At 42.4% G+C, this 21,515-nt stretch overlaps 1 protein-coding gene across 1 annotated transcript in view; it reads right to left on the reverse strand.

Annotated features, from left to right (window-relative positions):
- Window positions 1-21,515, reverse strand: part of mpdz (multiple PDZ domain crumbs cell polarity complex component) — a 120,015-nt gene that overhangs the window by 41,289 nt on the left and 57,211 nt on the right. Inside the window, exons 25-30 of the mRNA XM_080741315.1 lie at window positions 20,928-21,008; window positions 18,914-19,091; window positions 18,216-18,326; window positions 11,985-12,047; window positions 10,304-10,375; window positions 7,847-8,060 (exon numbers count right to left, since the gene is read on the reverse strand). Of these exons, the coding sequence (XP_080597441.1) occupies window positions 7,847-8,060; window positions 10,304-10,375; window positions 11,985-12,047; window positions 18,216-18,326; window positions 18,914-19,091; window positions 20,928-21,008 (719 nt within the window). The remainder of the gene's footprint in view (window positions 1-7,846; window positions 8,061-10,303; window positions 10,376-11,984; window positions 12,048-18,215; window positions 18,327-18,913; window positions 19,092-20,927; window positions 21,009-21,515) is intronic.

Consider the following 21,515-nt stretch of genomic DNA (forward strand, 5'->3'; position numbering starts at 1 on the left):
CACACACACACACACACACACACACACACACACACACACACATGCACCCCTACTCTCAGGTGGTCGGAGGCTGGAAGTCTGTCCTTTATTCTGCTTGCCAGGCTGAAGGACGTCGAATTGTTTTTTCCACCTTGAGCCGGTGACTTCATCCCGCAGTTCATTGCACTGTGAGTGTGTGAGTGATACAACACAATAGAGATATACATAAAAAGGTCCTCGCGGGGTCTAGATGGAAATGCCAGAGTTTCCTTGTAGACAGGACAGGACAGTCACGATGTGATGTGGGCGACCTCTAGTGGCAGATGTGTAGCAGTGTGTGATGAAGGAAGGAACTTTGCATAATTTCGAGCCTATATTCCTATATTCCTATTTTACTGTAGGTTTCAGGTGTTGCTGTGACCAAGAGCAACTTAGAATGAGTGATAAGTTGACATAAATTCCTACCTACATTTATGACTTGATAAACAGCAACAGAGGTGACGGGTCAGAGCTATAACAAATGCAAGAGAGCATTTTCTTGCTTTGTAGCTGACGTCAAAAGCTACAAGAGTCTGACAGCATAAGGACGACCTCACAGTGTCCCTTGCTAAAAGGGTGGAAACAAAAACAAAAATGTGCAGAACCAATCCAAAGTCTTTAGTGTGTGCCATCATATTGGTGGTTTCCAAAGCACGGCTGTTCTTACTTCCGTTCTATAGCAGCTGCCTTGTGTTTAGAAGTCCCCAGACGTATCAGCTTAGTTTGAATTCTCCAATCGCCTGGCAACGCGAGACTGAAACAGGAGCTAAGGTGCCAGGTAGAAAATGTTGTGTTCACCTCATGACAGGAGCATAAGAGTAAATACTGTAAAAAAGGGGTGGTATGGGAGATGGCGTTCAGTGGAGAGAGGAAAGAGGAAAGGAAAACATTAAAGATATGTCGCATTCTATTACAGTTAAGCCTCCCCGGACTGTGTGTGTGCTGCCAACAGTGAGTTGGAGCGCACCTGTTCATTTCTCCGCACACTTTCCAAACCAGTGAACCAGATCACGTGTGCAGAAAGAAGCAGGTGAAGTGGAACATCACACACCTCCCCTAACATAGATGTTTCCCATTCACACACAGACATGTGTTTATAGCAGTGGCTCAGAACCATGTCTGTACCACTGCCCACATGAAAATCTCAAAGGCGAATGGCTGCTCTGTTAAAGACGGGGTGAAATGAAAAATATGTTTTTCACACTTTTAGAGCATAGCTGTAGTGATAATGTGGCCATACCTAACAGTAGATGGCAAAATATGTGTTTGTTTATAACAAGACAAGACAATTACAGCCCTAAGTACAGCCCCTAAATAAAAATGTAATGTGTGATGACGTACGTTAACTCTCCTTAATAATTCCTGATGTCAGAATTTTTGAGCGGTGCAAACCGCTCCTATATTTCACTTTCGGTTTATCTAGTTAAAACATATTAGCACGGGACGATTCTTTCATTCTTCATCGATTGGCTAGTTGAGTAACTAAACATTAGAATCGACCAATCAGAAACCGTTCTACTGATGACGACATGTGCTAGCCAAACAGAACAGACCAATCAAATGCTGTGTTGTTCATGTTAATTTAGATCTGTCTTGGCCATTACACTTGCACTTGAGACCGGTTTAAAGTTCATGAAAGGTCCAGGCATAATGGCCAGGTTGTTTCATATCCTGGACCTCTCCTAAACCTTAAACTAACAGATTGAACACCACACAGGATTCGAAACAGCAACCACGCTACATTACCCTTGCAGGCTATGATTACTGTTTTGAATCCTGTGTGTTGTTCAATCTGCCAGTTTAAAGTTTAGGAAAGATTTGTGCCGGTTTAAAGTTCGGGAAAGGTCCTTCCATCTTTCTGTCTGTCTGATCCCCTCTCCGTTCTGCCCTCTGTCTGTTTTGTTTGAACTTCTGGTCTGGACTGCATATTATTTTTCTCTTCTATTCACTCTTTGACTGCCACCAAGCTGTTAATGCCAGGCTGTTTGTCTGACCTCCTGTCTGTTCTCCCTCTGTCTCCCTCTTGCTTTACTCCTGATGGTGTAACCGACATAAAAAGTCTGACCAACCGCATATCCTGGAACTTTCTGGCGCAAATCTACGACCACCCAAGATTCAAGACAGCGACCACGCTACATTAAACCCTGTAGTCTATGGTTGCTGTTTCGAATCCTGGTTGGTGTTCGTTTTGAGCTGGTGTAAAGGTCAGGACACACGAAAACCTTATATAGTCTGAACAGACCTCCAGACTGACATCATACACAACAAAAAGAATATTGCCATGCATGCCTATCAACACTGATTCGCGCAGGCGCCCTTGCAGGAATTAGTTTGCACCGCTCACTTCTACAAGCCCACACCGCGTTGCCATGTGAAACGTTGTGAGCTTGTAGAACGGGTATTTCCACTATCATTTGGTTATGTATTATATCTGCCATGTGCAACTTCAAAGCCTACAAGCCAAACAGAAATGTAATTGTCAACGATGAAAACACAATTAAATCGTCAATTAATCAGCCGGTGGTCTGCGGGGGGCCACGGTGGTGATCGCGGCCCGGGCCTCAAATCTGTAGACGCAAACGGCCCGTTTTCATTCCTCTTCCGTTTGTAACTTCCTAAAGTATCGCATTGATGTGTATAGGCTATGAATGTCAACATTACATGTATGAATTCAATCATTCACAGATAGTAGGCTAGGCGGCTAGGCTGCTTGAATCAATCTCACAGTGAGATCTCAGTGTGTTCATTCCCTCATCACGTTGGAAGCCATTGACACACACACACACACACACACACACACACACACACACACACACACACACACACACACACACACACACACACACACACACACACACACACACACACCTACTTTTGTTATATTATTCTCTTTCTCTTATTTGCTGTGAATTGAACAACTTGATTGAAAAGGAAAGAACTTGTAAAAAAAACTAGACCAGGTCAACCTGGTTGTGCCAGACCCCCTGTCTGTCATCATCATTTATGACATCATGCCTTTTATAGGCATGTCATCATCATGTCATCATCATATATACCCTTTATATAGAAAACCCGGACAGACATTTGCTTATGTAGGCCTACCCATTTCATGGGTCTGGCAAAGAAAGAAAGAAAAAATAGAAACTTTCTTTTTTGAAGAAAAATACTGTAAATACAACATTGAAGTCACTGAAGTCAATGCCAAAAAGATCAAGTGATTTTTCAGCCTGATACAGTAACATTAACTAAAAGCGTTTTTTTTTTTTTTTTCAAAGGAGTAGTTCACCCCCCAAACGACTTTTTTTCTATTGATTACTCATGCCATGGAGAGTAGAGTTCAATAATATTTTTGGGTTTTTGTCCAAAAGACAAGACAAAAATTTGAGAATCTCCTCTTTCATTCTGTGTGATATTGTCATCAGAATACTAAATGCTGAGTGTGTCTTCGAAGTTGGTCAAAAGTTTGGCAAGACCACAGCACAGACAGAAATAAGCCATGGCAACAAATGTGTTAATTGCCCAGACCTACAGTAAGTGAAGTGAGTTGGCCTGGTCTTCACACCACAGTTGTGTTCTAGTTTGTCTACAAACCTAATAATTGTGGGCTTGCCTGAAAGCGGAGAACACTGTTATCTTCATTATTTATATAATGAGTTCCGTCACAGACAGTACAAAGGCAGGACCATTAGCCAATGAGGTGCAATTCAGGTGCGGAAAAACATCTGGGAGTGGTGTTAGCTGGAGTATTGGTTGAGCTTCACATGACAGTTCGCACGCTGCAGAATATAGTCACGAGCGAGCCCACACTGTTTCGTAGGAACAGTATTTCTACTTGTGTAAATGTAATTTACAAATTGCATCCAGTCTATTGGCATTCATGGGTAACCGTGCCAGTTCCCACCTGATGTTGTGTGGGAGTCCAGACTGCTCCAGACCAAACCACTTAACCGCTAGCTTGCATAGCGTCTTCAGAGGTCTGCGGATGTGCTGTGGGTCTGAGCGTCCTATAATCACCAGACAATCTCGTACCACCATCCGACAGCATATCCATGTCATCTGAGACGGGTTTTTGTGGTTGAGCTCAACCTTCTTCCAGGAGAAGGTCTCTGGAGTGTATTTCCACAGATAATTCATCCAAGTATCCCATATGTCACCACCACATATATACAGCTCTCCATCAAAGGCAAAGGCTGTATGACACCTGTTTCCTTCTGGACTAATTGGTGCATGAGACATCTTGAACAGCCAGTTGTTGGTCTCTGTGTCAAACGCACTGATGTTGTTGTAGTCTCCTCCAAATACAAACATCTTTGTCCCAATGATGGTGGTAGAGTGATCTGGCAAAGCAGGTGGTGTAATGCCAGTGCTGTTAACTGAAGACCAGACCATTGTGGTGGAGTCCAACTTGTAGATCTCATTAGTGCAATAAGTGCGATGCTTTTTGTATCCTCCAAAGATATACATGATCTTCCCCAAGACACAGGCGGAGTGGTGATTCCTCCCCCTTGGAACGGTCCCAGAAACCCTGGGCTTATGCCATGTGTGGGTGTCGACGTCAAAGGCATAAAGCACATTGCAGCACTCCTCAGACTCGCACTTACACCCACCCCAGATGTAGGCGACATCTTCAATCAGCACAGCTGTGTGCATCCAGCGAGCGGAGGGAACCTCATCCCTTCCTCTTCCAGTCACGGGGGGCAACGCCACCCAGCGCAAAGTCACTGTGTTGAACACGGACACCTCCATCTGGTCCTCAGATTGCCTGCGGGGCGTTCCAAAGTGGTACACCTTGCCCCCAAAGACAACAGCAACATACCTGCCTCTCATTGATCCTTTTTCAAGGTGAACGGCCCATCTAAGCATCCTTCCCTCTTTCTTACTGTCTTTCTTTATTTGTTTCATTCTTTCTTTCTTTCCCTCTTTGAATGTGTACTTCTTATATAAGCTGCTCTTACGTCACCCGACTAAAGCCCCATAATTTTTTCCTTTTCTCAGCTTTTTTAGAAATACATCCGGGGATAGCCTGGGCCTTGGCTCTGAGGCACATAAGCAGCTTGTGCATTGCGGGTTCGAGAACCGTTCCCCACTGTCTTCACTACATGTCTCTCCATGTCGCTCTCCCCATTTCCTGTCTATCTCCACTTTCAATAAAGGCAGAAAAAGCCCCCATCAAAAATATAACATTAATAATAATCACAGAGCAGTGGCCAAGACATGGCGCGACCTCGCCTCCCTGAGGCGTCTTACTAGTGAGTTAATTACTTCTTCTGTCGCGTATCTATTTATGTTTACACCCATAGCCATTCAGGGACCAGCATTCATGGTGATGTCAGCATCAACAGCCAATGAGGGACCAGCATCCTTGGTGACCTCACCATCAACAAGTGTGACCTGATATAAATAACAAGGCACGCTCTGCTGGTGCACAAGTAGGCCATACATGGCCACGAGTGCACAAGGAGCAAGTTTGCACCTCGACAAGAGTGCAGTCTACTTACATCAAGCGCCCCGCGCTAGCCAATCACGCAAAGCTTGTCCAATGGGAACCTGCAGGTACAGCAAACTTTGAGCCGTTTGTGCAAAGATGTAGGCCTTATCTAGGCCAGATGTAGGCTACGCTTTAGTTTAGTTTAGTCCTGAACAAGTTATTTTCCCCACCAGTTTGGGAACCGGATGTCGGAGCTTAGCTCCTGTTCTCAGGAGCACCACTCCAAAAATACGAGTTAACTTGTCCACAGACGAGTTAACTGTTGCCATGGTTACCAGCTAAACAGGTGCTGTGGTAGCGGGCTGGTGAGCGAAAACACTACATATCCCATCACGCAACTCGGCCGCCAGCATCATGGAGTGTCTATTCTCCATAGGCTCCAGTTCATGCTGATGCAAAGAAACAGCTTCATCTCGGAATCTAGTCCAAATATCAAGTCCAGTTAAGTGAAAAGTACCTTTTCTTTGATGATGGCTGGCCAGATTGCTTTCACTTTCGGTTTATCTAGTTAAAACATATTAGCACGGGACGATTCTTTCATTCTTCATCGATTGGCTAGTTGAGTAATTTAACATTAGAATCGACCAATCAGAAACCGTTCTACTCATGACGACATGTGTTAGCCAAACAGAACAGACCAATCAAATGCTGTGTTGTTCATGTTAATTTAGATCTGTCTTGGCCATTACACTTGCACTTGAGACCGGTTTAAAGTTCATGAAAGGTCCAGGCGTAATGGCCAGGTTGTTTCATATCCTGGACCTCTCCTAAACCTTAAACTAACAGATTGAACACCACACAGGATTCGAAACAGCAACCACGCTACATTACCCTTGCAGGCTATGATTACTGTTTCGAATCCTGTGTGTTGTTCAATCTGCCAGTTTAAAGTTTAGGAAAGATTTGTGCCGGTTTAAAGTTCAGGAAAGGTCCTTCCATCTTTCTGTCTGTCTGATCCCCTCTCCATTCTGCCCTCTGTCTGTTTTGTTTGAGCTTCTGGTCTGGACTGCATATTATTTTTCTCTTCTATTCACTCTTTGACTGCCACCAAGCTGGTAATGGCCAGGCTGTTTGTCTGACCTCCTGTCTGTTCTCCCTCTGTCTCCCTCTTGCTTTATAACCCACAAGAAGCTCTATTTGGCTCTATCTGTTTTCAGACAGCAACATTTAAGAGTTTCTCCTGCATCTCGGCTACTCCAAATGGAGTTTCTGGTGACACATAAATGTGCACATGAATGTGCACGATAAATTGTTATTTGGTCTGGTCAAGGATACTAACAAACCTGGCTGGTTTGTTGCGCATAATATACTCCTGATGGTGTAACCGACATAAAAAGTCTGACCAACCACATATCCTGGAACTTTCTGGCGCAAATCGACCCCCACCCAGGTTTCAAGACAGCGACCACGCTACATTAAACCCTGTAGTCTATGGTTGCTGTTTCGAATCCTGGTTGGTGAATTAGTTTGCACCGCTCACTTCGCACGGGTGCGATTTTTTTTTTGATTTGATTTGAAAATTTTATTGGAGGATTAAACACTTGAGATGCAGCATCTCGTCTTCCAGAGTGTCCTCAATGACTGACAGGTGCCTGTGTCAATCAGTTTAGTCAACTTCAATTACTTCAACTTCAGCTACTCCCCGCGAGCCGCTGGTTCGCGTGGCTACCCCCTTCCCCCGCCTCCCTTCCCCGCACAGCGGAGCCAGTATGTTGCGCTGGCTTATCTCCGGTCCAGCCAATCACAAGCCACGGCCGACATCTCATCTCCTATGAACACAAAATTGTTTCCGTAGCCACTGCCTTGTTAGTCTATGGGAGCGATGCTGTGAGACTCAGCGTCGTTCGTCAGCCCACCCGTCTTTACATATTAATGTCTGCCTACTTTTTGACCGCCAAATCACATTCCTCCCAGCGCTATGTCCCTCCTTCCTGGACCGTTTCACTAGGAAATGCGTCACCATAAGGAAGTGGAGCAAGTGGAAAACGGGTGGGCTGTTTGCATTTTAAGTGCATTTTTATTTTAATGATAGTTCAATATATTATGTCTCCATAACATAACATGAAATGACTTATTTCGTCTTGGACCACTGATCCAAGCCGAAATAAGTCATTTCTGTGGAAAATAATTTTGTCTTTACATTGTTTTTTAAATATCGTGAACCTTGAATCGTGATTCGAATCGTATCGTGAGTTGCGTGAATCATGACACGCCTAATGCAAGTGTATTGTTTTGTGAATTCTTTGGGGACACACTTAATAATCCTCAAGGCCCACCAGAGGGCCCCGGCCCACAGGATTGGTAATGGCTGATTTAAAGAGACATGGAAGTTGAACTCACTCCAACTGTATCCGAACTCATCCTCCACCTCCTCCTGCTCCTCCTCCTCCTCCACCGCCGCCACCGCGTCCTCCTCCACCTCCTGGGTGGGAGTGGGTCTGTCTGGGATCTGCGTCAGGGTGTCCGTGTCCGTCTCTCCCACATGGGGCACCACGGGGAGGGACAGCAGGAGAGGCCCCGACGGGGACACCTTCCCAGCTTCCCGTCTCCCAGCCTGTATCCCCATCGATGGAGGTCAGAAAGACATGCAGTCAGTCAATCAATCAGTCAATCAATCAATCAATCAATCAATCAATCAATCAATCAATCACTCAGTCAATCAATCGGTCAGCTTTATTTGCTTAGACCAGAGATTCTCAATTGGGGGTCCTTGTTTAATTTCAAGGACCCCCATAACTTTGTGTTATGGCTGTCCTAATAAGTCCCTAATATATCCTTATATCCTGATACATCCCTAAATAGTGTGGTTGCTCTAACAGGGCAATCAGACTATATGTACGGCTATCTTTCTTTCCACCTTTCCGGATAAACGTTATTTTGCCCCGTTACTCCTCCCACAGTTTTGGTGTCACGCACCTGTCTATATATGAGCCATATATCAAATCGACCGACTTCATCTGGAATTGTCTGCTTGCATTTTGCTAAGTGATACGTTATATAGCTTGATTTATATTAATTTATTATGAATTCATTTCTCCATTGACTTGAATGAAAAAATGAAAAAATTCAACTTTTCCCAAATATAGAGATGACTGACATCATAGATGTCTGACATCATAGACCACATGAGACTGACACAATATGTCCATATATGGGCATTGCAAGATATGGGCTTAATATTGATGACATCAGAGATCTCCATATATGGGCATAAAGGGGACAAGGACGGAATTCATTTGCAAGCGTGACTTGCGTCACAGCAACCACACTTGCAATTTCCCGGAATTGCAATATATCCCTATGTCCTAATAAATTAGGTCACTGGTCCCTATAGTGTCCTAATATCCACATAAAACATCCATATGTCCCCAATATGTTCCGATGTGAGGCACCGCCACCATCATACTGTGTTTGAAACTGTGTTGACTGTAAAAAAAAAAAAGAGTCTCACATTCATTAAATCACATACCCGTTGCCCATCATAGATTCAAACACTTACCTTACAGACAAGAGTAACTAAAACAAGCCTTTTGATTTAGTTTATATCATCGTTTTGGTCTCACATCAGAAAGTCATTTTGTTCCAAAGCCAAGAAATGAAAGGCTGGCCATCATGTGCCACTTGATTAAATATTAATTCTCGTATGCTTTGATGACAAAATGAGTGGGGGGGGAAACAAACATAAAAGCCCACTTGTAGTTAATTGATGTTGAACGTCGAAGCCACAAGCACACAAACAAGAGAGTTCAGACCAGTGGGAGAGGTGTTAGGAGGACATTGTGTATGCAAGAGTGTAATGCTGGAATATATTCAGCCCATCGTCTCTGTCGGGTGGAAACCTCATATGTCCAAATTCCATAATAGAAAAAGTAGCAGATCGACAAGCTCAGCACGAGACACTTAGGGCCGCTCTACTATGATCAAGTGTGGTGTTAATTTATGAAAAAACACAAGTTAAAATATGGAGATAAGAGGTTTCTGCCCAACAGTAACGATAGACAAACTACACTATAGCACTGGTTCTCAATGTCGGGTCTTATGGGGCTGTAACTGTGACAGTGTACAAATGGAACCAAATGAACACTGACGACATTACAGTGTCGATTGAGGTTCCAGTATACTGTAGTTTAGTGATTCTCAAACCTTTTTATTTTCAAGGACCCAAGGATATGGATATTTGATAGGGTTCTTTTTTTTGTTGCTCTGTGACCCCCCAATCTACACTGTAAAAACCTCAGCGTCTTGTTTAACTCTGAGGGTTAAAGGGCAACTCCGCACTAAATAACATCTAGGCTCATTTTCCTACTTATATTGATCCCAAACGACCATGGGCCTATAAGGCAGAAATGCACCTGTCGTACAGTTTTCCCGGCAGACCCCAGCGGCCCTCATAACATAGAGTGCCCATAAGCCTATTGCTATTGAAGCTTTTTTTTTTTTTTTTTTTTTTTCATGAATCTGTTATGAGTTGTTATTGTACACACATCCATGCCACGGTGTGACATGGTTGTCCATATTGGGATCAATATAATTAGGAAAATTTGCCTATATGTTAATTAGTGCAGAGTTGTCCTTTAGAAATTGGAACCAGGTACAGAGAAACAGTGCTACTATGCATTTATATTCCATTGAGCATAATTTCACATGGCGGCCATTTTTGCTCTCACGTCATTCTCAGAGTCTGGTGGGGTGTTTATGATGACGCACGAGCAACATGGACGTGAATATGGTCAATACAGGCATACACTGACATGGACAGTGGAAGGCATGAGGAGGACAACACAGAGACCCACAAACCTTAAACGGTGTAGGGGTGAAAGGGTTAGTTGGGGACAGGCGAAGAAATAATCTACAGTGACTGTCACCCTCCTACGGACAAACGACAAACAGTTTTGTAACAACACAGTTACCACTTTACTTCACTCAAATCATTGCCATGAACGACTTAATCGTGTTTCTTACGTTGCGAATACAAAATCAAGTTTTTTAGCCTACATAAACAAAAGTCGCATAGGACAGATATGACTAATAACATCATTAGTTACTTTATACTTAAAAAAAAAGTAATCATTAACAGTGGAATAGCAGATGTACACGCTTGAGCTTGTAGATCTGCTATTTTCTTATTTTATTTTTGATATAATTATTTTTAAATATACAAACATTTTGAACATGGAAATGATTATGATGATTATGACGATTACGTGAAAAACATATTGCCATTATCTCAAATAACTAACTGCAATTAGACGATTATGTAATCATTTTGACAGGTCTTGTTACCACAGTAACTATTTCAATAAATGCATACATGTGACCATAATCTTCTTACAATAATTATGTTCAAATAATGTCATTTTGAAAATACAATATCTCTGAGGAATGATGACGTACAGTATAATGTAAGCCTTACACAGTCACTCCCTCCATTTGAAGAGGCCTTTTTTGCGAGGCGATGCTTAGTTCGGACAACACCACTTAGTTTCATGATAACAACAGGTGTGTTGCGTTAAAAGAACCCACATCTGGTGTAGCGAGCGCGAGTCTAAACAGTAACAGCAGCATATCTCTGTGATCTTAAGCTACCGCACATTGGGACAAATACCCCCCCCAGCAACGCATTGTTTGTGCCAACGCGGACAGGCAAGTGCCTTTGGTGTCACAAGGCCACCACAGAAAGACACAGCGAGAGTGTTTTCCCCGAGGCTAGTCCAGAGCATTGAACAATGACAAAACAAAACGAGGCCTTCAATCTGTAAACACCACTTTTGCTCACACACAGAGCAGAACACCACTTTTGCTCACACACAGAGCAGAGCATCTGTGTGTCTTTATTATTATTATTTTTTTGATTGCGGTAATAAATCACTCTTTACAGACGGTATGGCGTTATCGCGGTATCTCCTCCCCAAATTGTTTGAATGAAATTATTTTGTACTTTTAGTAAGTAAATTAAATGAAAAACTATTTAAAAAAGTAATAATAATAATAATAATAATAATCGTGGTTATAAACTTGATACAGCGGTATGCATTACACAACGGCGGCATGGCGGTATTGCGGTTATTGTACCCAGCCCATGTACAGTATACTATTTGCTGTACTTACAGTATCTCAGTTGAAATTATTCTCCCTTCATATTCTTTAGAGGTTCTTTTTCTTTTCTTTTGTAGGTTTTATATTTACTTGCCCTGTATTTATTATATCACATACCCAGTCCTGTACATTGTCTAACCTTTAACCATTGTTACAGTATGTTATTGTTAATGTTAGCACAGTCTGCTGAGCAGCACGTAACACCAAAGTTTTTGCTGCTTATACTTGTATGATTGAGTGACAAATACATCTTGAACGGATGCTTCTGCGGGGAGCGACGTGCATTTTAAAGGCCGCAAGAAAAGCACAGCTCTCTGTCTGGATAAGTAAACAAGTAATTAAGTAAGTATAGGCTGATGGATGTTAATTGGAAAATACCAACCTTGTCCTTAGTGTCCCTGGCTGTGGCTGACGCTCTGTCCTCACCGGAGTCCGCTGGGGACGTCTGCTGTGCACAAATGGGACATAAACTTCAAAACTGTACAGGAGCGTAGCATAATAGTTAATGTACAGTATTGGATAATACATGCAATGTCCTATCAGTCACATTGTCCGACTGCAGAGGGACTTCATTTAATGTCTGACAGCAAATAGAGCAAAAATAACTATTCTACCACGTTTTGTGGTCACATGTTCAAATGCTGGAATCGGATTGGCTTAAAACAGTGGTAAATCAGTCAACAACCTTGAGTTGGCTCATGGACCCCGCCCACTGTTGTGTTGCAGTGATTGTAACTAAATAACCTTGCAAGTTACAACTGTGTTTTCTTTCATTTATATAGTAGAAGTGGTAGAAAAGCAATTTACCATTCGAGGGTCGTGGGTTGTTGGCTGATTTACCACTGTTTCAGGGTTGTTTGGCACTCGGCTTGCCTCGTGCCACAACCCTGTCATTTTCATGTAAATGAAAAGCATAATGACCACGAAAACAATCAATGACATGTGTATTGATATTGACCGCTTCCAAGCTGGCATCTCTAATTTGGGCATATCATCATATTTGTACGGTGAAAAATAAATATGGCTGGTGATTAAGACGTTTTTTAGCAAAAGTTGCTATAAAACCATTGAGAATAACCTTCATTTGTTTTCTTTTGTCGGGGAAAAAGTAGCTTCAACACCTTCATAACGTCGCTGTCAGCAAGAAACCGTGTATGTCCATATGTCAACGTTTGTGTTTGTTTTGATACAAGTTTTGTAGATCGGCTATTTTCACAATTTTGTAAGGATTTGGAAAGTCAGTATTTAACCAATGAAAACTATTAACAAGAGCTTGTGGCTATTATTAATGATAACTAGATCCAATGGAACACAGGTTTTTTTTCCCCCATTTCCCTAAAGCAGTGGTTCTCAACCTGTGGGCCGGGACCCCCAGGGGGGGTCCCCAAATTATTTTAGGGGGTCCCCAGGTGATTATTTTAATGTGCAACATTGTTTTCTCACTCAACAGTAAACAAACCAACATGAAGTTCAAGTGTATATAGAGAGTATCTGCACAGTTCTAAAGTGACAATTTAAGGACTTTTTAATAGCTCTAAAAGGACAACTTAAACATTGGCCAAATTGTCAAATATCAGAGGCAGAAATCTTGAAAATAGCCGATCTACATGCTCACAACGCCTCGCAACGCGAGGCGTTGTGAGCATGTAGATCGGCTATTTTCACAATAGAACCATGTTATACAAAATGTAATGCCTCAACTCTTAGTGCTCGTCAGGGTGGGGGGGGGTTAGAATATGATTATTTTGGGGGTCGCGGCCTGAAAAGGTTGAGAACCACTGCCCTAAAGAATATGACAGTTTGTTTGGGACATACAAGGTTTCCGGGCCCGACAGCGGCGATAAGCGATGAGTGCTGGTTGAGTCCGTGGCTGGCATCATGACCACACTATGGATCGCCCCTGGACAGTTCAGCCAAAACGGGCTGCTCATCAGCACGGTTCCACTCAGGCTTGAAGCGCTTGTCCCATATGAACAGGCTCAAAATGTTCTGCCAGGCTGCCAGCAGAAACTTTGGCAATTGGCTTTGTGGAAGAAAGATCCTCACATAAAAGCATTTTTCTTCAGACTCGTTCCAATCCCTCTTCTTTAAATTGGCAGAGAAAGACTTAGGAGCGAGCTTTTTTAGCGGGGCAACTGGGAAATATGGGCTTTTTCAGACACAAGGGAGAGAGGAGGACTTTTTTTGGAAAGCCTTTTACGAAAGATGATATGATTTGCTTGGTATAACACAGGCATACTGTATGCATGCACAGAGAGTAGAGTTAGACATAATGGGGAGCTACACAAACGCACGCACGCAAGCGCACACACACACGCACACACACACACACACACACACAACAGCAGTTATTGTGCCACACAGCTAGGGAGCCTATCTGTCACTGGAAGAAGATGTAGCGAGTGCCAGAAAGTTTAGACGGTGGAAGGGAAGGAGTTCTTTAACTAAAGTTGCCCCGATGCAGTTAACTCCTCCCTGTTGGTACTCACTGAAAACTAAAAAAACAAACACAATCTTTGCCAATAGTGCTTGAGCCCACACAAACAAACCACTGTCTATATATACTGTACCCTCCCTTTGCTTTCTTGTACACTCACTCAAAGGACAGATCAATGGATTGCAAACACAACACAGAAGGAAAGCACAAAGGAAAGCATGTCAAGAATAAACACACACACACACACACACACAGGGACACACAAAGACAGTGCTGCGCTCTAACCTGGGGCTGGGCGGGTACTAAGCAGGTTTGATTAGTGCGGTGGAGGGTCAGTCCGGGGCGGCTATTTAGCTGCGGAAAAGGCAGGGGCGTTTTCTAAAAGCAAGACAGGTTGAAGGATATTTAACATGATGGCAGAGCACTTCTGATGAAATTGAATTGGGGACCCGGCGGGAGAAAAAAAAAGAAAAAAAAAAGAGAAACGGAGGACAGAAACACTTTGGTGTATTATTCAATGCGGCAGCCATTAAAAGCGAGCCGTTATCCTCGAGCATAGCCCATTTCTCTGCGGCGCTGCACAAAAATAAACCCCAAAAGATGTATAATATACATATAAAAAATAGTCAAGCCTCCTTCTGCGGAATAGTTTAAACAAAATGGATTAGAGAGTCCTCCGGGCTATCGCCAGATTATTCACTGCTTACAAGAAAAAGACTGGGAACACTTTAAAGGCAACACGGAGGATGTGTTATTATACTCTCTAGGTGGCCCCCAGTGGCTATATTTAAGAAAGGCATTACCGGCCTGCCTGTAGCAGCGGCTGCAGGAATTATCTAATCAAAATAGTGTTTTCCATTAACCTCTTAAAAGTCAATTTTGTTATGATGAAAAGGCTGAAAAATCTGCGTATTATCAGAGGTATATCGGAAGCCGTCCGTGTGGGGGGGGAAACAAGAGAAGATATTTAGCAGCGGTAGAAAGTTACTAAGTACATTTATTCAAGTTGTGAGCTTGTAGATCAGCTATTTTCCAAAAGATTTGACAAAGTCGAGTACTTTCAATTTGGTTCTTTAAGTATATTTAAGTCATTTTGACTATAAACAGGACTTTTACATCTTTATGCTACTTTTACTTAAGTAAAACAATCTGAGGAGGTTTTCTACCATGCACTGGCTATTATAGAGAGAGTAAGAAAGGGTGGGGGTTGGGGTGTGGGTGGGGGTACAGCTGGATGGCCTCAGGCATACAGGAGAGATTGAGTGTGATAGATAGCCGATCAGATCAAGAGATGGGGTGGGGGTGGGGGCAGAAAGAGAAAGAAGGATTACCTGGCGGTTGCGATGTGGCATGCGTGCTAAAGCGTTGCTGTATTTCTCTACAACAACGGGTGATGTGGCTGGACTATATATTGACTCGGGCTGAGGGAGACGGCGGGCGCATGGGAACAGAGATGGAGGCTTGGTTTGGTTAATGGGAAAGGTTGGAAGGGCTAAAAGCAATGTTTGGGAGTATCTCACGACTCACGGCTGTCATAAAGCATAAGAGAAGCCTCGACTACCATGCGGAGACGCAGAGGTGGGAAGGAATTACAGTACATTTATTCAGGGACGTGCTGGGCCCCTGATTCAGCCCGGGAAAAAGAGTTGCAGAGGCCCTCATTGCGTGCTATAGAGAGAGAGAGATCTCTCTCTATAGCGCTGCTGCTACTCAAAGATTTGCCATTTCAGATCATGACAAGTGACAACTTGCCAGTGGGCCCATTACATGAGTTATATTTCGTTGTGGTCGGGTGGAAACCGTCCAAAACCGTTTGTTTCGTTTTTATCATTTTAAAAATTATTTAAACTAGTGAAAACAGCCGATCTACAAGAACACAACGCCTCGCATCGCGAGGCGTTGTGTGCTTGTAGATCTGCTGTTTTCACTACTTTTGTGCGACGGCCTTGCATGATGAAGCAGGGCTTTGCTTTGTGAAAACATTTTCAAATTTGAAACTTGGAGATACAAAGTTTCGGCCCGACAGTGACGATTTACTTTGTTGGCCGCCCAGCCCCCAAAATGGAACGAAGGCCGACATTTTATTTTTAATTTTTTCCTAATGGCCGGCCTGGACCGGCCAGGAATGAACCGGACGTTTTTCCCAATGGCCAGCACGTCCCTGACATTTACAGCACTTTGAGTAGCTTTTGGGTTTCCTTGAGTATTTTCTAAATTTCGATACTTTATACTTCTACTCTGGTACATCTCTCAAAGGCAAATGTTTTTATATGAAAAAACTATTTTATACTTCAGCTAAAAAAAAGTCACACATTTTGAAATATCTTAACTCAGTCGGTGCCATATTTAAAGTGGGATGACCTCTTATATTGCCGGTTCGCCAACAAAGGGTTAAAAAAATAGTGTGCACGCTGGTGCACACATTCGTGCACATATCATGCACTATGCATGTGCATGCTTTTCACAGCTTTCAAACAAAAAAATCCGCTTGGAAATCCGTTCAGGCATTCAGGAGAAAGGAGCCCTTATGTTTTCTTCAAATGTAAAGAAACATGGCTGCCATGTTTGAAAGATGGGGTTGGTATTGGGGTTAAACATGCAATTTCGCGATCGCGATCATGCCTAGTACACTGTTGGAGGTCCAAATTTTTTTTTTTTTTAAAAGACGTTCAGAAGACGTCTGGCAGGGAGGTCCATAGTGAAAAAGACGTTTTAAAGACGTTTTTATTATAGAAACATCTTTTTTGGCAGGGTATGAGTTAAAGAAAAGAGTGGAGAAAAAAAGAGTGGAGACTGGTGGAGATAATACCACAGCTGGGCCAGTAGCAGCAGTCCCTGCAGTGGAGCTACAGTATGCACTTTGAACTTTCAAACTGGATTCTCTGCACTTTCAAATAACAACAGATACGATATGCAGGCACAGAGGTGATTTTCAGCGAGGGCTGCACCGAGGCAGAGGCTGCCCACATGCCAAAGAAAATAAATGTTATCGCATTCCTTACCAGGTATAGAATCTGATCCAGCTCTAGCGACTGCGCTTAAGTAGCTGCCCTTCAAAGGCAATAAACCTCTCTCACTGCAGCTTTGGCCGCTGTGGAAAGAGTCTGTTTCTTCTGTTTTGTATTTAATATATATTCTTTTTATTATTCATGTTCGAAATAAACTCATTCAGTCTTTCAAAATTGCTCACTTTCCTCATTTCAAATCTGTGTTTTGCATAATGCTTTTATATTGTATGCACCAAAATGCGAGGTTAAATTGGATGAAAATAAATAAATAAATAAAGGAAAACATTTAATAACACTCCACATATACAGACATTGATATAGTGAGTGACACAATAACACAGATTACTGTACTTACCAGTGGTGTAATGACACAATTCAAGTATTAAGTGGTCAAATGTGTTTGTATTGTACATGTTGCTGTTAATTATAAGGCCATTTGCTCTTTTTATTGTGTGGGAAAAATACCTTTCTATGCATAACACACAAGTGTTAATACTGGAATAAAGCCATCACGCTTCAGTCCCCTACAGCAATGGTTCTCAAAGTAGATTCTGGGTTCCTATAGGGCAGGGGTCTTCAACAGGGGGTCCGCGACCCCTAGGGGGTCCGCGGAGGTACTGCAGGGGGTCCGCGAAATTATTGCTAAAAAAAAAAAGATTCCAAAAAATGTTTTTTTTTTTTGTTTTTTTTTACATCATGTTAAAAAATAAATCATGATTCTATCCATTTTGAATAGCTTAATACATGATTACTATGCAATTGACAGATTGTTGATATTATTGACATTGGTTCTCAGTTAATAAGTAGTACGTTTAGAAATGGTAGTGGTACGGCCCACCCTGCTCGCTGTAACTTGTACATGTTTAAAATAAAAAATATGTCGTAGCCCCGACCCCCCCCCCCCCCCCCCCCCCCCCCACCCTACGAGGTGGTAGGGGGTCCCTGCTCCATCTCCCCATCAGTTTGGGGGTCCCCGGCCTGAAAACGTTGAAGACCCCTGCTATAGGGGGTTAAAAATGTACCCTTACAGTACAAGACCTTTACAGTACAAGTCTGTAACTCTGACAGTGTACAAATGGAACGGTCCCATTTGTTCACTGTCAGAGTTAAGAGGATACCTTGACATTTAAAGGTTTGGGAACCACTGCCCTACAGAATTGTTACCTACCCTGGGTCTGTGGATAATACTCTGGACCAAGAAAGAGACCGGGTTGCCTGCCCTACGGATGGCCTCCACAGCCTCTTCATGACTGGCATCTCTCAGGTCCACTCCGTCCACCTTGTTTAAATGACAAGAAGAAGAAGAAGATGATGACAGTACATCAAAAGTTTACAATATCTTACTTATGTACTGTAGCTTGTCCTCCAAACGTATATACCAGTAAGACTCCCTAAGGGTGAGAAGCGCTCAAACAACAGTGACTGACACAATACGTCCATATATGGGCATTCCCAGATATGGGATTAATAGTGATGACATCAGGGATCTCCATATATGGGCATAAAAGGGACAAGGACGGATATGGTCGCAATGGATGATGCTTATGGGTGCTTATGTTGTTTAACATATAAATCTACTACATTGTACTTCTACTACGACTTGTCTTTATCATTCCACACCTGGTGAGGATACTCCTGGTCATAAGATAATCCCCTACACATGTTTATGAACAATTCACTGTTATGGGAATTTAAAATTCATCTTTAAAACAATGCAAGTTGATCTGCATGACGGCAGCATTTTTTACATGATGGTATTGCTACCGGTACTTTTCCTTACGTAAAAAAATAAAAACGTCCTATACAAGTACTTCTGCCAACACTGTGGGTGGGGTACTACTCCAGGGGTGATGATTGAACCCTCACCTCCACTATCCTGTCTCCAGTCTTCAGGGTTCCGTTGCGTCCCGCGGGGCTGTCTTCCAGGACGTGTTTGATGAAGATGCCGCGCATCACCTCTCCGGTGCTCAGCCGGCTGCCCATCCCTCTGCCTCCCACGATGCTGATGCCCAGAGACTTGCCAGCTTCTCTGAACAGCTCAACTCTGAGAGGCAGGGGAGGAGAAAACATCACAATACTGTCTGTGAAGTAGCAGGGCATTCACCAACTATTCCAATATTCGAATATCAAAGTCACTATTCGATGTTGTTCACCGAAGTCGAATATTCGCTTATTTACATTTTTGTATTGTTTTCTCTTTAAAAAATATATAGTTTATAAAGCTTGGCTAAATAGTCATAAAAATGGGTTGTCAATGCCCCTGGTGGATGAATTTGTTAATGCTCTATACCAGGGGTTCTCAAACCTTTTTAGGCTGTGACCCGCAAAATAAACATAATTTGAACTGGGGACCCCCACCCTGACAAGCACTTGGAATTGTAGGTATTACATTTAATGTGACTCGGTTCCACAGATAAATATTGTGAAAATAGCAGATCTACATGATTGCGAGGCGTTGTGAGCATGTAGATCGGCTATTTACACAATGTTTGCCTCTTGCTACTTAATATTTGACAGTTTGGACAGTCCTGTCAAATATTCGACTATTCGAATAATTGAGGTCGAATAATTCGAATACTAAAAATCAGTATTCGTGAATGCCCTACTGTGAAGACCTGGAATTATTTTATACTTTAGCTATTGAAAAATAGCACACATACAGTACAAGCTCACTGTGAGCTTGTTAGATCTGCTATTTTTGAAAAATCTTTGAATATACAGTATCTCTTTAAAAGCATTTGTAACTCAAATATTTGCTTCTGGGGGGGTCCCTGGAACAAAAATATTTTGAGATGGGGTTCCGCAGACAAATACATGTAAATTTGGGGATCCTTGACATGAAAGAGTTTGAGAACCACTGATTTGGAAGAAGTATTTAGAAGACATTTATAGAATCGGGTCAAAAATATTCAAAGACTCTCTGTGCCACGCTGTGAGCTTATATATCTGCTATTTTTTAATAGTTAAATCATAAAATAATGGTTAAAGTAATAATGCTTAATAATGCTTTCCAGGTCTAAATGGGATAAAGCTCTACTCTGAGAAGCAGAGGAGAAAACATCACAACGCCATGTTTACAATGAAGATCTCTACTCTGAGATTCAGATGAAACAACATCACGTTACTGCAATTACAATTACGGCTGCAACAGTGTCCACGTACAGGTAAAGCTGTTTGTTTTTGAGCTGGCAGCGCCTGTCTGCAAGCATTTCTATGGTAAATACCAATCCAAATCCAAAAAGTGCCCTCTCCAGACCATGAATACTATGGTGAAAGAAACGCAAATGCCCTCTTCCCATGCCATACCTGGCAGCATTTAAGAGAATTAAACTCGTCCAAACTCTCATGAACTTGAATGCAGCTTCTTATGTTGAAAGAATTGCCCTCTCTGTTTAGAAATCCATGTCCACATGTCCAGTATTCACTTGATTATACTTGGTTTCAAGTACCGAAAATAGCCGACCTCCAAGCTCACGACGCGTTGTGAGCTTGGAGGTCGGCTATATTCGATATTTCCACCAAAAGGCCCTTTTAGAAATTTCAGCCCCTGCCTCTCTAACATTCTCTGCACGTCCCTGGACACAGTGAACAACGCCGACATGCACTCTCCCTAGGCCTAGAAGACCCCTTCACCAAGATGACCACATTTAATTGAATAAAAACAAGGGAATAAGACAACACCTGAGCAGAACTTTTTTTTAATCTCTTTTCTACAAGAACGTCTTTGATTGCAACGGCTTCACACTTCACTCCACAGCCTCTTGCGAGACAATCCCACAGCTTTCCACCCCCCCCCCCCCCAAAAAGTCCCCCAGCTCTTGAAGCAGAAGCATAGATACTTCATAATCCACGTTCTTGTGTTTCATGCATAAGTACTCACTTCCTAGGTTGGTTCCAGTTGTTATAAGAGGCACTCTCTTCTCCCTCGCCGTCCTCCCGCTCAGGGAGGTCTGGAATGTCTCTGCAACAAGAAATAAGCAGTGGTGGAAAAAGTACCCACATGTTTTACTTAAGTACAAATATCAATACTGCGAAATAGAAGTACTCTGTTACAAGTAAAAAGTCCAGAATTCAAAATGTACTTGAGTAAAAGCATGAACTTGTTTACATCAAAATGTACTTAAAGTACCAAAAGTAAAAGTACAAAATGTTTGAAAATAGCAGATCTACAAGCTCGTAGATCGCCTATTTTCAAATAGCCTAGGTATAAAATAGGACTGAAGTGGTTAATGTATGTTTTATAATATTATAATTTATATCTGAAATGTAACTAGTAACTAAAGCTTTCAAATAAATGTAGCGGAGTAAAAGTACAATATTTGGATCTGAGATGTATGGAGTAGAAAGTATTGGAGAAGGGAAATACTCAAGTAAAGTACAAATAACTCTAAAACTGTACTTAAGTAAAGGTACTTGGTTACTTTACACCACTGGAAATATGAAACACCTCTTCTTTTTTTGTCGAAAC

Source organism: Nannobrachium achirus (assembly GCF_963921795.1).
Source record: "Nannobrachium achirus genome assembly, chromosome: 14".
Taxonomy (NCBI): Eukaryota; Metazoa; Chordata; class Actinopteri; order Myctophiformes; family Myctophidae; genus Nannobrachium; species Nannobrachium achirus.